Source organism: Pinus tabuliformis, chromosome 2_2 (genome assembly GCF_031772625.1).
Source record: "Pinus tabuliformis cultivar Carrire ecotype Pingquan chromosome 2_2, CPIR1, whole genome shotgun sequence".
Lineage (NCBI taxonomy): Eukaryota > Viridiplantae > Streptophyta > Pinopsida > Pinales > Pinaceae > Pinus > Pinus tabuliformis.
In genome coordinates, this window is record NC_142300.1 from 742,010,933 (window position 1) to 742,027,663 (window position 16,731).

Genomic DNA, 16,731 nt, shown 5'->3' on the forward strand with positions numbered 1-16,731 from the left:
TACATTACCTTGCGAACACACACTCAACATGACTCGATGACAAGACACCTCAAGCCAGCAAGACAACATGGTCATTGTGACTGACTAAAGGGTATGAGCGAGCAGTACAACACTTGAAATAGATCATTGAATGACCATGACAACGCTTGCACGAGATTTCATACAACTTTGCGTGTGAGTGCGATTGATATTTACATAACGAACACAACTTGTACACACAAAGACAGACCTTGAACATAACTAGAACAAGACCGCAAGCAAGACATTACTACCAAACATGCTAAAATATGACAGGTGAACGGTCAAGCAAAGAGGCTGCAAAGACTTGACACGAACTCTTGGGATGAGCCCGAGTATTTGCAATCATCAAGGGAAAAACTAAGAAAGGCTCTAAAATTGGATACAGGCCAAAATTTTAAAGAGTGTTGCAACCGCTACAACATGACCCAAATTGATTGTGATTCCAAAGTGATTTTGAGCTTAGATGTCCTTATTTCATAACCTTTTAGAGCACAAACTACCATTTCCATAAACAAATTAGCATATTTTATATATAGATAGATATAATCATTTAGTAACAAGGTATAACATTAGACATATAGCTTTGAATAATAGTAATAATTTAGGGTCACAATCAAGTCAAACATCAAATTGGTATTAGTGTATAAGACTATATTTCATTGTTTCTTGAAGGTAGTCTCCAACTTTTAAATTTAAACCTATAATGTTCTAAGAAGAAATATATACAATTAACTATTAAACTTGAATAATTAATAAAAAATATGAAAATTATTTTCTAATTTTCAAATTCAAAAAAAAATTTAAAACAATAGATGATAATAACTAAATATGTGACTTTAAAATATAATTATAATTATATTTGTATTTATTTATTTATTATTAATTTTATAGAGTAAAACAGCGTAACGTTAACAATTATGTCCATGTAAAATTTAATAATATACAAAAATAAATAATGAAAATAAAATAAGAAAATCTTAAATAAATATATAATTATTGTAAAAAAAACTCTCTAATTTTATAATTAGAAATTAAATAATAAATAAATATTTATGACTTCATCACATCGATATTTTATTATATTAAATTTAAAGTTATATTATATAATAATTCATATCTCACATAGTGTACTATCCACTTATATTAACAATTAATTATTGGTGTTTCCAAAATGATATGTCCCAAGTGTAGGCTCATGTGCACATAAGCCTTTTGTCCGAGCGAATTGACCATTGTAGCTGTAATATCCGCTTGAGCAGTAGATAGATAAATGTATGTAAGTATAAAAAGTTAAGCATCTGTTAAGCATCTGATTGGAGCATTTGATTAATCTTATGTATCCATTTGTTAGAAGTTCAGACAACATACAATAGATTTAATCGATAAGATTTAAGTAGATAGATAAACGAATAGTATAACTATATCTCATTGGACCAGTTGATTAATCATATGTATCCATTTGTTTGAAGTTCAGACAGCATACAATTAATAGAGAAGCTTTGAGCAGATAGATAAACGAATAGTATAAGTAAAAAAAGTTCAGCATCTGATTTGACTATTTGATTAATCATATTTATCCATTTCTTTGAAGTTCAGACAACATACAATAGATTTAATAGAGAAGATACATATAAGAACAGTGAAATTCTCCCGCAAAAAAATTGATCTTAATAATTGTAACCATAGAGTAGTAAATATTCAAGCAATCAATGAAAAATAGATGGTCTATCAATAATGTCTAAATGGCCTATGATCACTGCGGATCGAGATATTGTACTAGTGACGGACGGTTATACATGCAGCCTCGGTAATTTCCACACAATGAAATTAACTTGGCAAGGGTTTCCCTGCCAAAAAACTTTTGAACAACGTTAAAGCCCTGGATGGTTGATATTCCGGAACTTCATGCCCCGACCCCCTAACGGTGGCAAATGTTAGGCCCTTGTAAATTACAGTATATCCTCCCACCTGCACAATTTTTGATGAGCCAGCATGCATGGAATCAGAACGTTTATGGGCATAAAAATAATATCATCCGGGCTTTATAAATGAAATTATTGAAACTGATCTAAGTACCTCGTCACCGTTAAGCCAGGGGTACCATGGAGTCTCAATTGGAAGTTTAAGCTCATTGATGGAAAGTCTCGTAGAGGTCACGGGCACTACTGTATCTGTGTCTCCACTGAAAATAAAAAAAGAAAATGGTGTGAATACCAATTTAGCATAGATTACATATTTAAGAATATTTTGGAAATTTGAGGGACATAAGCTAAGTCTAATAGTTAGTTAGATTTCGGAAATTATTGGATTATCCAATGATATTTCAAAATATTATTGGATTATCTGTGCTATTTCAAAATACTTCCGTCAATTTAATTTCAAAATATTCTAAAATTCTACAATCAAGATAATTAACTATAACCCTCATAGAATACAAAGTCAACAAGTTAAATTTGATACCTATAGAGAAGTATTCGCAACCCTGCTGCGATTAGTCGACGATAGGTTGGTAACATAGTTAGGGCAGAATCGGTCCAGTTAAGATCACTACTGCAAAGGCGTAACATAACACATTTGACAAATAAGTCGACTGGTGAAATAAATTTGCAGCATTAATTCGAAGTCAAACTGACAACCATTATAGTGACTTGGTCCGGGGATGTTACCTGCATTGGGTCAAATTGACTACTATTGTAATAACTTGGTCTAGGGATGTTACCTGCATTGGCTCCAGTTTGTGACGCTTGCATGCATGGCTTTCTGAACTTCTGGGCTGTTAAGATACGCGTCTACGTAATCATCCATGCAAGGATCGTATGCGGGAATTTCTGCCACTTTCTCCTTTTTAACATGGCAATTATATTTGTCGTAAGAAAATTATTGATAACAAGCTTTTGGAATAATCTCTCTAAAAATGGATTGAATCTAAATAACTTTTATTAAGTAGAAGAAACAAAACACATGAACTGAGGCTCAACTTGATTGTTACAATAAATATGACACTCACCTAAAATAACTTGACATACCACACATAGTATAAATTCTGACCTATAATACTGCATATTAAAAAATTTATTACTTGTAATGCTATTCACATACCTGGGCTAATTTGGATGATTGGGATGAGTCAGTTGGGCATAGCGGAGCATAGATGTTGTAGGGATTGATATTTCCCATCTCTCTTTCCATCGTATCTTCTAAATCACTGCAAAAATTTTCATCTGCATCTGATTGGGTACAGTTGTTGATCAGACCCTCATAAGTTTCATCCGATATCAATGCATGTGTCCACGGGTACGTGTATTCTCCAATACCATCCGTATCACTATTCATTATGCCATTCCCCACCTGCATAAATTCAATAAGCACACCCGAAATTGATTCAAAATTTCTGAATTCAGCCAGCTTGGTCTAATTAAGAGAAAAAGACGTCGACGAAATGGTTTGTTTTCTTGTGCAAGTGTATTTTTTAATGTTCAATTTTGTTTAAAATTGAATAGTGATTTTTAAAAATTATAAATTTAATTTTTTAATTTATTTGATTTTTTAAAATTTACAAGTTAAAATTTATTTAATTTAAATTTTAGTATTAATTTTGTTTAGAATGTTAAGCTCATCAATATATTTATAAACACCATTTTGATAATAAAAAATAACAATCTCAGTCAATATTATATCACTAAATTCCAAAAATAAAAATAACTCATTCTATTAGTTAGAGTGCAACAATTTAACACAATGACTCTCAAGAGACTTGGGAAGTTCCTATTATACATGCCTCCTTGGGAATCAATATTTTAGTCTATAAATATATTATAAGTGTTTGAGTAGAAGTTGATTACACTAAAACTTTTAGGCTTTGCAAACACTTACTTTTATTTTCAAATGCTTACTTTTACTTTGAGTAGGGTGGTTATTATAAGTGTTTGAGTAGAAGTTGATTACACTAAAACTTTTAGGCTTTGCAAACACTTACTTTTACTTTGAGTAGGGTGGTGAGTCTCATGTTCTTAGAGTGTTCAATTAGTGATCAATCTAAATGATGGAGTCCACCTTTCCTTTTTAGGTCAATTTACAAATCTAAAACGTGAAGAAGGCTTTGATACCAAACTACTCACAAAAATACTACACATTAAAAACAATAGAATAGAATTGCAGCTCATTTCTTGAATTGTTTAAAAATACTATAATAAATAGACCCATAAAATTCATAGAGAATCCCTCAAAAAAATCATGGAAAATCTTCAAAAAAAACTCATTTGGAAGATAATTATTTTTATCATTATACATAATTTAAACTCGACTGGAAGTCACTCACCTGACCAGAAATAATTAACACAATCAAACAGAAACATATTTTTAAATGCATTCTACATAAGCATTTCTAAATGGAGTTCAACTCACCATTATTCCTTTGAAATTAATGAAAGAAGCCTGTGATAACCTTTGGTGATGTAAAATTGTTGCAGCCAACTCTGGAATGTAATTTCCTACAATCATGTTTTGATAATTATCGTTAACATCGAACCAGGATTGATTTTTTTTTTTCCAGTATCACGGTTTGCAAACAAATATCAGGACAAAGTTTGCATAACAAAAGGACTGAGACTAGCAACCTGCAGTCCAGTTTGCACTAGAGATGCTATACTGTAAATTACATAATTTGACTTGTTTTAGAATTAAAACTCTGAATATAATTTTTTAAAACCTTCTCTATGATATTGTAAATCCTAGAGTGTCCCGTAAAACATAAATAATAGAACAATATATATATTATATTCTATAATCCAAAGATTACAGGAAATACAAGGTAATGTAAAGGATATTACCAGCATAACTTTCCCCAGCTATGTAGAAATCTCGGAATTTGTATTGTGGAAATCTGTTAAACCATTTTACCAAAAATGCATACGCGTCTGTAGCTGGAAACCAAAAATAAAAACATGTTTAGACTTCTGGTATAGTTCTAAGGTTTCCGGCTTATTATATATGCTACTCTGGAAACAAACGCTTCACAAGTTACCTGTTCGTCTATCACCACTATATTCTGAATAATCAGCGCTCGTGTTCGAGTAAGAGAATCCAACGCCTGCTGGGGACTCCAGAAACAATAGATTGGCCACTGTCGAAAGAATACATAGGAATAAATTAGATGCAAAATCATAATCCGGATTAAATTTTCAGCGAGATGCACTTTCATATCATGAAGGTCTTGTTCTAAATTTGCTGAACTGTGCCATACATTCAAACCTAAGCTGTGGAGCTAGCAACGTTTATTTAATCGTTATCATCACTTGGCGGTGGAATTAGGAATCATATTATTACGAATAAAATAATATGTAATATATATACCCTACTCTCTTCCATCTATTTTTTTCATTGCTCTAATAGTGGAAGTAAGGAATAAAGAAAATATAAATCTGGTTCATTCAACTTTACCGTAGTTTATCATGAAAGGGAAGTCGAGGATGATATTTTATTATTATGGATGATATAGTAAGTTTAATAATAGTCTAAGTATGGAATAAAGAAAATATAAATCTGGTTCATTCAACTTCACCGTATTTTATCAGAAAAGGGAACTCGAGGATGATATTATACTATTATGGATGATACAGTAAGTTTAATAATAGTCTAAGCATGGAATAAAGAAAATATAAATCTGGTTCATTCAACTTCACCGTAGTTTATCAGAAAAGGGAACTCGAGGATGTTATTACATTATTATGGCGGATATACTAACTTTAATAGTAATTAAGATGTAGAACTTAATTGAATATCAAACTTTAATTAATAATTTAGATAGGAAGAAGCTTGTTTATGATTCAAGCGGAAAAGTATTTATGTGGCTGGGAATATAGGGCAAATAAATAAGATAAAGCTTATATTTTTTTATTAGGGATTCAGTGAGCGAAAGAAAAATAACTAATTTTTCTCACTATGTTGTGAAACTCCTTATTAAGATTTTAGTGAAGGGCTTCTTTCCTGGGTCAAAATATTATAATGGCTTAGTATAGTTATGTCATTATGGGATGACATGTAAATTTTGTTTTTTGGTGGGTTAGTTTTGTAGAACATATACTTACTAAATATTGTTTTCTACTGTTCAATTTGGAGTCTTTCCGGATAAAATTGTAGTTTTGTTAGATAAAACGGTTGAGGCAAATTTTTGGAAGATATACTTGTATACTCCTTGATATATTTATTGTGATTTAGACTTAAACTTGCATACAAATACAAATTTCTCATTTCTATTATAAATAAATAAATGATTTTTTCTCCTCCAAAAAAACCTTCTACTTTCATTCATAAACTCAAGCCCAGATACATTTTATATATGCACCTGAGGTGATTCCTTTTAATATGGCCCAGCCCACATCAGAAAAAAGAATAAAAATACATCTCACACAACAGTGGTGTAATGGTACAAAATAAGACATGTACAAATAAAAAATTAATGGCACAGAATAAAACAGATGCAAATAAAAAAATTAAATTTTATGGAGGATCAAACAAAACAATTTTCAAGTAAAACTAATTTTCCCCTTTTCGGCTTTGTTTTATAAACAAAGAATAAAAATATAAAGCATACAAACAATGATCTAATAACACAAAATAAAACATATACAATTGCAAAATTAAGCTTTACAGAGGATCTTGTAGAATTAATTTGTTTCTTTTATGGACCTATTGCCAGACCCAAGTCAGATCTAACTGGGACCAAAGCTAAAGTACCCTCTGATATATCTAGATGATGTTATTTTTCTGAGTCTGACCCTGATATATCTAGATGATGTTATTTTTCTGAGTCTGACCTTTCTACATATAGACACGTTTCGTAGCCCCTAGACATTCCTCCATATCTCAACATTTCTTGTAACCCCAGGACCTTCCTCCATGTGTATCTCAACATTTCGTTGTTCTAAAACCATGACAGGTACAGAATTTGTCATGTTTTCTTTGAACGTAACATCAACGGGGAAGAGCCCACTCTGTTGTAAGCCCTGGTATGTCTGAGCTTCCTCTTTTACAGAGTTTCCTCATCATCATATGTAAGTTCTGAGTCAGTTTTTCTGCTATGCCTTTTGGTTATTTTTTAGTCTCTATTTCTTTTTTGGTTTTTGTTTTTTTACTTCGGACATGTGTTTTTTAAATGGTTGGTTTCAAAAACAATTAACACATATAAGGTCAATCTCAACACATATTCTAGTAAAAGAAAATATACCTTTCATTATCCATTTGTTTGAATTTCCCAATCCATTTGTTTGAATTTCCCAAGAGTATTTCCAATGTCCTTTATGATTTTGGAGTGCTAAAAATTAAAAAGAAAACTTAGGGGTCTCAACCAACCAACATGGTGGAAACCACCATAATTGTAACATAATATTTTGAGAACCATTGAGTAATAAAATGTCCAGCCTTACCCCAAAACCAATGACTCTCATTAAACACATTTTCCAATTCTATTAAGTGTAAAACTAGAAAAAAAAAAAAAAAAATGGAACCTAAGTAAATGTCACAATTCAACTTCCAAAGTGTTAAAATCCATTGCTGTAGAGCCTCAAGTTTGGGCTAGAACCAGTTAAATCTATAGATAACAGTTTTCGTTTTGAGGGAAGATAGGAGTGTGTTTTCTTTATAATATTTACCTCTATGGCAAAAACATTCACTATTTGTTCAACAATGTACCGACCAGGATTATTTTGGATCTCAGGTTCAATGTTGTTTTCCTGTGGACAAGTAGAATGGAGAACCATTCCCTTGGGTGCTTCCTTGTAAGAAAAAGATCCATTTGTAGCCCTGGAATCCGGAGCCCCATCTTGGAGTCCTATATTCAGGTCAATGGATAAGTTCGTGAAATTGCCATTTTCTTGAATTTTTTTCCATGTTTTAGTAAAACCTCCGCATAACTGCAATATTGGCATCTGTTCTTTAAACTCGGTTTCAGAGTGTAAATATAATCTAAAGAGCAGAGTTCTTTTTTCTCGTAAGTTTTTTATGAAAATATGGAATATATTGGGCTCTGCACAAGTCTGAGTTACAACAGGCTCTTTCTCGCAAAGTCGCGGTTCCATATGTTAGGAAACTTTAATCTGCCAAGGGCCATAAACACCTACCCTGTGTAGCGCTAATTCAACCAAATCGATGCCATCAGAAACCTGGGAAAGCTCTAATGAGCCCGGGAAGGGACGCAAATAAATTCCCCCATAAAAAGGGCAGGGAGGCACCCCAAAAGCGGAGCTGCACCCGATGCCCCATGGGCGAAGCCTGCATGGGAAGCCTTGTGGTCTAGGAGCACGGTGAAAGTAAAATTTCCGGTGAATGGTCTCAACGCAGCGACAAAGAGCATACAAAACCCCACGCATGGAGGCACTAGATGTAAAAAACTTGCATATACCGTCAACGCCAAATGAAACCCCACCTAGGGAACCCGAAGCTTTAATCTAAAACAAGTATATAAGTGTGGAGACAGTAAGAAACTCACAACACTTGCCCATCCGTCCCGAATCGCCCACCACAGCATCTGTAAGTCAGCCACATCCACGGCCGCAGAAAGCTATCAGACAAAAGGGTGTCGGCTACAGTGTTATGGCTGTCCACCATACAGAAAGAAGCCATAAAGTCCCGCTCATTGGTTTCATAAAGACCCATATGCCACCCATCGAAATAAGTTCCCACCGATAAAACCAACCCATGACGACAACGAAGGTTCTATTCGCTAAGTAGTTTTGGTCCCCTCGTCCTTGGTCCCCAAGGCGTCGAAGGAGAGAAGGATCCAAGACCGCTGTGAACTTTTTAGGAACCCTAACGAGAGCGGGAGCCATTTTTCTATTAAAACAAAAAACCTTCTCCTTAGTTCAATATATGATCTTCAAATAAATAAATGATTTAATGATTTATATATATTCAGGGTGTGTTTTTGTGATTATATTATGAAAAAAAATAAGAAAACTTTCTATAAAAATTACATTATCATACTTTTGTTTACAGTATTCTAACTATCTAGTGTAATTCATGGTCATGATTTAAAATATTACAAATAAAATCTTTTAAATATTAATTTATAAGGTGTAGTGTAATTTATGATGGGTTGTTTTTTAAGTATTTTGTGGTGAAATGTTTAGTTATTGGAAATGTTCAGCGTCTAAATCCAAGACATCAAACATTGTTTTGGTTTTGATAACTTAAATGCTTCTTAAATAAAGTTTATTTGAGAAAAAAAAAATTGTATGTAATATATATATATATATATATATATATATATATATTTATTGAAAATTAGTAAATAAATTTATATTAATTTTAAAATTATTTAAATTCAAAAATAATTACCAATTTTATATTTAAATAAATTTATTCATAATTTTAAAATCTAATTTCTATCCAAATAAATATTTTTAATAACACACAAATTTAACTTATATAAATTTGATTTATGTCTTTTATATTTAATAAATAAGATTAAAATACATATATGTTAAAGAAATTATAAAAAAAAAATCATTATTTTCAATTATCATAATTAAATTATAAACTATAAATTAATTAAATTATAATTTATAAATTATTTAATTAAATTTAATAATGAAGAAATATGCTATCGTCTAAAGAGTTCAACTGAAGCCATAGAGACGCATTATGTTTCTAATAGTGACGGGTTCAGATCTCTAAAAAAATCTCTAAATATTGAAAATTGTGAAAAAAAAAAAAACAAAAACAAAAACAAATTCTACTGAAACCAAAAAACATTATTATCACTCAAGTTTATATATGCCAGCTTGCATCCTCAATCACTATTTATAAATTTTAAATGTCACAACTCCGACCATTAATTCCTACATTACAATTTAAATATAAAACCTAGAAAAAACTAGCGCCACCGATACCTAAATAAAATAAAGGTAAGTCTACTATAAAAAAAAGAAAAAGATAAGTATACTGTTCTAATAAAAACTAACCACACAAACATAGATAAAATTAAGCCCGGGGTTACATATAACCCCGAGAAGCACGCAGCGCAACGCTAACCTTGGTTCCATCCGTCGGGATTGAAGTAGAGCGTTTTCCCGTCTGGATTTACGCGGAAAGGTCCGAGTTCCTCAAATGCTCCAATTCCGAGTGACGAACATCCAGGCCCTGCGCGCATAGCTATTTGTGAGGAGGAACAAAGCTGGGCGATAGAGTTAATACCGAAAGCAAGAAAAGGAAAAACAAATATTAAAGTGAACTTACCGCCATTAAGCCAGAGAACCAGCGGCTGCTTTGAAGGGTCTCGAACGGCCTCCGCAAAATAATAGAAAAGCGCTCTGCCTGCATGGGCGTTCACTGTTACATACCCTGAGTACTGTTTAAATTTGATGCCCTCTGGCTGTCCGGGGAGGCCATGGGGGAGATAATCGGCTTCTCGCAGGTGGCCATCTTCTGACTCTGTCAAATAATCGGAATCATTCTTAAAGCTTGACAGGGGGCTATCAAACTCCCACTCTGCAGTTTGTAGGCTATGGCTCTTGTATCTTCTATTTCTTCTCCACGATCGCAGTGCGTCACCTTGTGTAGCACGCTGATGAGAGGGCGCAATAGCTGCGCTCAAGATCACGAACAAAATCAAGAATTTAGCTGCCATAATTCTCCCCATCTTTAGCCGAAACAACGATGGAAACAACCGGAGAAAGTTACAACTACATATATTCACGGCGTGGGGTGCATTATTTGTAGTTGGTGGTGCAGACTTCACACAGAGCGCCCTAAAATTTCCAGCATAGATTAACATGCAGCCTTCGGAAGTCCGAGAGTTGGACTCAGAGTAGGAGGGAGAGAGACTCGGAGTTGAGTTGAGTTTGGCACTGGCTCTTCTCAGTCTGTCAAGGCGTTTCCAATGCGGTATCCTGTGAGAGATATGCATATCGACGCGTGCTCGTATAACTAATTACTGTGTTTTTACTTATTTTATTATTTAAATAAATATTTTAAAATTCACTGTGCTAAATCGAGTAGATATGTTATGTTGTACTATTTACTATTTAAATAAATATTTTAAAATAGCTGTTTACTTCGTTGTGTTACATTGTGTTACAGTAGACATGTTGAGTTGTAAGACAATGTTAACATTTTGTTTGAGTAAAATTATATAACAAAAAAAAATAATGGTAATTTTATTTTATTTTTTTTAAATTAATTCTTAAAAAAAATAATAAGAAAATAGCTCATAGTAAAATTGAGGTATTATTTATGGTAATCATATAAAATATAAAATTAAAGTACATTCATCTTAACAATTAATTGATTGGAAATCCAAATATTTTTAGGAATAATAAGAGGTTTTATCTTGTTTAATATTTAGTAGATTAGAAATTGAGGCAGATCTAAACTAATATGAAAGTAAGACAGATGTAAACTAATGGCAAGCCATAAATCTCATGCTATAGGGATTTTAATGCCTTATAGTACCCCTCATAATACCCCTCTTATGTATGACCATACCATTTCATGCCATGGTTACGGCATCTACACATCACTGACTTCAGGTGTACAGTGGGACCCTGTTACTGAATCTCGGAGGCATAGGTGAGTTGGCCAATCGCAAGTACGTGGTACACCCCTGCATGATTCCCTTTTCGCTGTGGAATGTACGCTTATCAAGCTTAACGTTACACGTGTAATGCATGATAAGAGAGTTTCAATATTCAATTTAAACTTTGCATCCAATTTCTAGATACTTTAATAATTTTCAGTGCCACTTTCGTTTAAGAACGCATTTAGCTTTGGATTAATATCTTATTCGGTTTGGAACTATTATAACTACATTTATTCGGATGATATACGCGGAAGCTCATAAAAAGTATTATAAAAATATTAATACTATTATTTACTTAACTATATTTATATAGTTAATTATATTTATATTTATATCAAGAATATTTAAATATTATCTTTATTAAATAATTTTTTTAATATAAAAATAAATATAATTAATTAATATTATTATTTTATATTAATTATATTAATGTTTTATATTAAAAATAATTAATATAAATATTGTTTCTAAATAATTTATAGTAATTATTATTAATTAATTAAACATAAAGATTTATGTTTAATCCAAGGACTAATATTAAAAAGCCTGTAAATAACATTATACTTTACAAATATGAACACCGAGATTAATAAATTTAAGAGATTGATATAATAAACCCAAGGGATTTATACTAAAAAGCCAAGGGATTAGAAACCCAATGAAATAATATTAAATCCACTCTGAGCTACCTAAACTTGACATGTGGCACATATTCTATAAGGTATTGTAAAGTTCAATAGGATACTTAATTTGTTCTACCTAATGGAATTTAGGTAAGACATTATGTTGCATTGAGTTGTGTACATTATGTTACAGGGCTCCAAAGATAAATAAAGGAATTGTTAATATATATATATATATATATATATATATATATATATATATATATATATATATATATATATATATATATATATATATATATGTATATATATAATAATAAAACTTAAATAATACTACACCACTTATCAATAAATTTTTCATCTCTAAATGTTAGTAGTTAAGTGGTAAAGGCTCAAATCATTATCTATTTTTGCAGATTTTCTTATATGGCATGTATAGTGTACTTTTCTTTTTCATAAATTCAACTTTAGTTTTCTTTTTCATAAATAAAAAATTAAAATAGATCTAAATCCATATATATGCTCTCTTCATGTACATGATACATCTATTATTATAACTAAGCAAAGTTCCTTGGTAATGATATGTTTTTTCATGCGTGCAACATTGAGTAAGATATAAATATAAAAGTAACTTAACTTGCAAACTTGATAACTTGTACATGAAACAAATAAATCCATTCTAACTACATTCCTCAAACCTGATGTAACATTGATAGAATATAACATCAAATCCACATCATGAATTTAAAAGTCAATGAAGACATTGTCATACACACAAGTTCAAATTCATGTATTTGTATTCCAAATTTGTCTAGTTATACATTTTTCTTTTCTACAAAATGGAACTTCATTCCCAACATAGATAATGGAAGTTCATGCCCATGAATGACATTATGGAAATGCCGCCTCATGAGTGATCTAGAAATTGGGTGTATAAGTCAACATCGCCACTCTTGGCACTCCCAAGTGCATTTCCAAAGTGATATTGCTGCAAAAATTCAATAACCAATTAGTTGTAAAATCCAAAATGCATATAATCAATTTCGTTAATTAATGATAAGTTTTTGGTCAACTACTCATTCTCACCATGAAGATCTAAGGCAATGGAGAAGACTGCCCTTCCTGGGTAGATGGTGGAGCACTTGATGATGGATATAGGCATGGTTCAGGGGTGATGGATAAAGGCATGGTGGGAGAAAAATTGAAAAAATGTAGTGGGTTGGGGCGATGATACATCCCTATTGGTTGTACGATAGTGGGAATAACCCTAGGGCGAGCGATCACCCTAGGGGGGGAAATTGGAATGTTGAGGGTGGATGATTGGAACAATGAGAAGGGCGGATGGTTAAAGGGGAGGGGTGGGAATTGGGAAGGGTTTGGGGAGTCGGTTATAGGCATGGGAGAAGTACTGATTGGAGAAGTGCTCCCAATGCTATAGTTTCTTTCATCGACATGCTCATCAAATAATTGGAGTCGACAAGTTGGCCTGTCAACTGTAACAACAAAAAAAGTTCATATAGTTATGCCTATGCATTGCAAATGATAGTATATCATATTTCACATGAAAAAATGCATAACATCAGATTTACCATTTTTGTGTATAATAGAATGTTGCACTAACTCAGGCATGTGGTCCACAGTTCTTTGTCGTTGAGAAGACAACTCCAGCTATTCATTCATGCTCTTTTTTTTTTGCACGAACTCGTCCAACCCTTTCAAATTGTAGTTTATCTTTCCGTGCATTTGACTTGTGACCACAACACCTTTTCTTATTGACTGGGCTCAAGAAACTATGTTTTCTCTTGGTAGTGATATTGGATGGAGTTATAGTATTGAAAAACATTTTGTTGTATTCTTGACATACTTTGTCTACCAAGTTGTTTAATGCATATGCCTGTTCCAAATTTGTAGGTATTATGGATCTCAATTTCACATGAGTTGATGAGTTAACACGTTTCATCTCATCATCTTCAAATAATGCACTATCTGGTCGTACATTGGTCGTTTCAACATTATATGAGAAATTATCTAAATTATCATTGCTTGTTTCATTATGATAATTTAGAATGGGAGGAGAATCAAAGCATGGTAGAAGCTCTGTTTAGATTTCTGGGCCCAATATAGGTGACTCATTCAAATAAAATAAAATTCTAGGAATTTTTGTAGTAGGATTAGTGACATTAGGGAATACATTTTCACCCAAGCTAATGTTACTTGCCAACATCTCAACTTTCAATACATGTTTACAGATGTTTCCATTTAAGGCCCACTTGCAATTACAAAAGTGTAGAGTGGAATCTTTATATATGACATTGTACCAAATATCACGAGTATTGTTATTTTGGCTACGAACCCAATAATTGTTGTTACTCTTTTCATCAGGCACACAATCTTCATTTGGGATTTGGTTAGCTCTACACCTGGATGAATTCAACTGTTCCTCAATTTTTCTGGGTCGTACAAAACCAGCTTCTTTTAAACGTTGCATATGATTGTAATATAATACAACCTTTGTCAACAACACATAAATCAACCAATCAACCTGCCTATGGCATGCATTGTTTTTCTCACTTAGGTACCTCTGCTTGATATACCGATGGTAAGACTCAATTGCATTATTTGTATTTTGATTGGAATGTGGAAAATTTATGTACGCTTTTTCCCACATATCTGTAGAAAGAAATTTATTGGTTATGAATTAATAACTATACATATGACATGCAAAAAAGAGTCATTAAAGCCACTTATAAGAAACTTACATATTTTGTTGTTGGCTAACCAAGTTGCTTTAAAATATTCCAAAAACTTTGTATTGTCACTGAATCCTTCAAATAAATTTTCAACTGCCTTTTTTACAGATTCATCATCTGCACATGTGTGCATGATTTCTCCTAAAGCACGGAAAATTCGGATTTGGTTTTCCCTTCCTTGGACTTTGTTTCCAACATTCTTCAACCATGCACGACGAACATGCCACACACATAATAATATTGTACAGTTGATTGAAGACCTGGAATAACATAATTTTTAGAGAGAATATACATTAAGAATATTTTTATGTCTCTTATAAAAAGAATAAACACATCACCTTAATGCTTCAATTTCAGCAGTAGCATCATCTGTAATGAAGGCTTTAACATGCCAATCTGGTTGCTCTTTCTTCCCAATGGCAAAGAGAGTTGACATCCATTTACAAATATCAACTATAGTATTGCGTGATGATATCACCCAAGCTACTGGAACCCCATTGTGATGTTTTTCGAAGGCCATTAAAGTGTAAATTTGATACTACATTACAAACAAAGTACATAATTATATTTATATAAGATACAAGCATTAAAATGGTGTTGAAAAAATGAATTAGATTTAGGGTAATTTTGTACTCACCCCGTACTTATTTGTACCAAATGTTGAATCCATTGAGATTATATTGTTGTGAGAATATTTTTGTTGGAAATAATACTGAGAGGGGCGGGGGGGGAATCAGTATTATCAGATCAATAAAACCTTTTCAATTTCATGCTCAGAAACATATACGCGACTTCAGTTAAGTGAACCCGCGTGTACACGCGACTGTGTATAAAGCAAATAGCGTATATGCAGAGATCTTATGATTCAGTTAATCTTATCTTCAGTAAATGCATCAGAATATTATTAAGCATATTAACAGTAAACAGGTGCAGTATAACAGAACAGATCATTACACAAAAGCCACACACATGAACACCATGATATAAGGTGGAAACCCAATGTGGGTGAAAACCACCTGCTGCAATTTGTCTCTTTCTTCTTTAATGAGAAACTTCTTTTACAATGTACTGGTGCAGTCCTTTACCAGCACGCAGGCTACAACCTGCAGAGGGCTACAACCCTCTTAGCTTTTGTACTAGCCGATCCATTTACTAGTACGTAGGTGCCTACCTACAAAATGCTTCTTTACTCGTTTTCCAGCTGCTAGTGGAAGGGAGCTACAACCCCTTGGCTCTTGTACTGGCTGATATGTTTACCAGTACGTAGGTGCTGGCCTACAATCTACCCGGGACCACGTTTCATACATTTTCATACTGGATCCATAAGACAATCATCATTGTAGTACAACCTGCATCATCAATCACTGAAACACCCAATTCTGAATCACTGTAACCCTGTCAACAACAACCAGACAACATAGCAATAACCAGATCCAGCTCCATATTCAAATATCATACTTCACATTGTATACGCTACTTGGATGAACCCAACCTGCGTGTATACGCCCTTTTACCAAAACCAACCCGCGTACAGATCTGTAAATTCAACCTTAAAACTCTGTAGCTATATCAGACATCAAAGCATACCCAGATCATAATAATAAACATGCGTCAGTAGATCTAGTCTATCCAGAGTCAAACCATATGAAGATAATCATTCCAACCCTTGAGATCTCGTTCCATCATTCATCATCCTCCACATGAGTGAAACCTTGGTTCAGATCACCAACCCATAACCAGCACTTGGATCTCACACTTCCTC

The 16,731-nt window shown here is 32.8% G+C and overlaps 1 protein-coding gene across 2 annotated transcripts; it reads right to left on the reverse strand.

The window, feature by feature from the left end:
* Window positions 1-1,674: 1,674 nt before the first annotated feature.
* On the reverse strand, window positions 1,675-10,946 carry LOC149194800 (putative serine carboxypeptidase-like 23). Of its 2 annotated transcripts, XM_089407906.1 has the most exons (10): window positions 10,255-10,928; window positions 10,051-10,158; window positions 5,045-5,143; window positions 4,851-4,943; window positions 4,426-4,511; window positions 3,121-3,369; window positions 2,741-2,862; window positions 2,482-2,571; window positions 2,098-2,203; window positions 1,675-1,989 (listed from the first exon to the last, which is right to left on the reverse strand). In XM_089407906.1, exons 1-10 carry the CDS (start codon window positions 10,922-10,924, stop codon window positions 1,849-1,851), a joined length of 1,764 nt encoding a protein of 587 aa, XP_089264032.1. In that variant the 5' UTR covers window positions 10,925-10,928; the 3' UTR covers window positions 1,675-1,848. The 2 variants fall into 2 exon arrangements, with proteins under 2 accessions (XP_089264032.1, XP_089264031.1); XM_089407905.1 differs by having other exon boundaries at window positions 10,051-10,946.
* Between the last annotated feature and the right edge of the window lie 5,785 nt (window positions 10,947-16,731).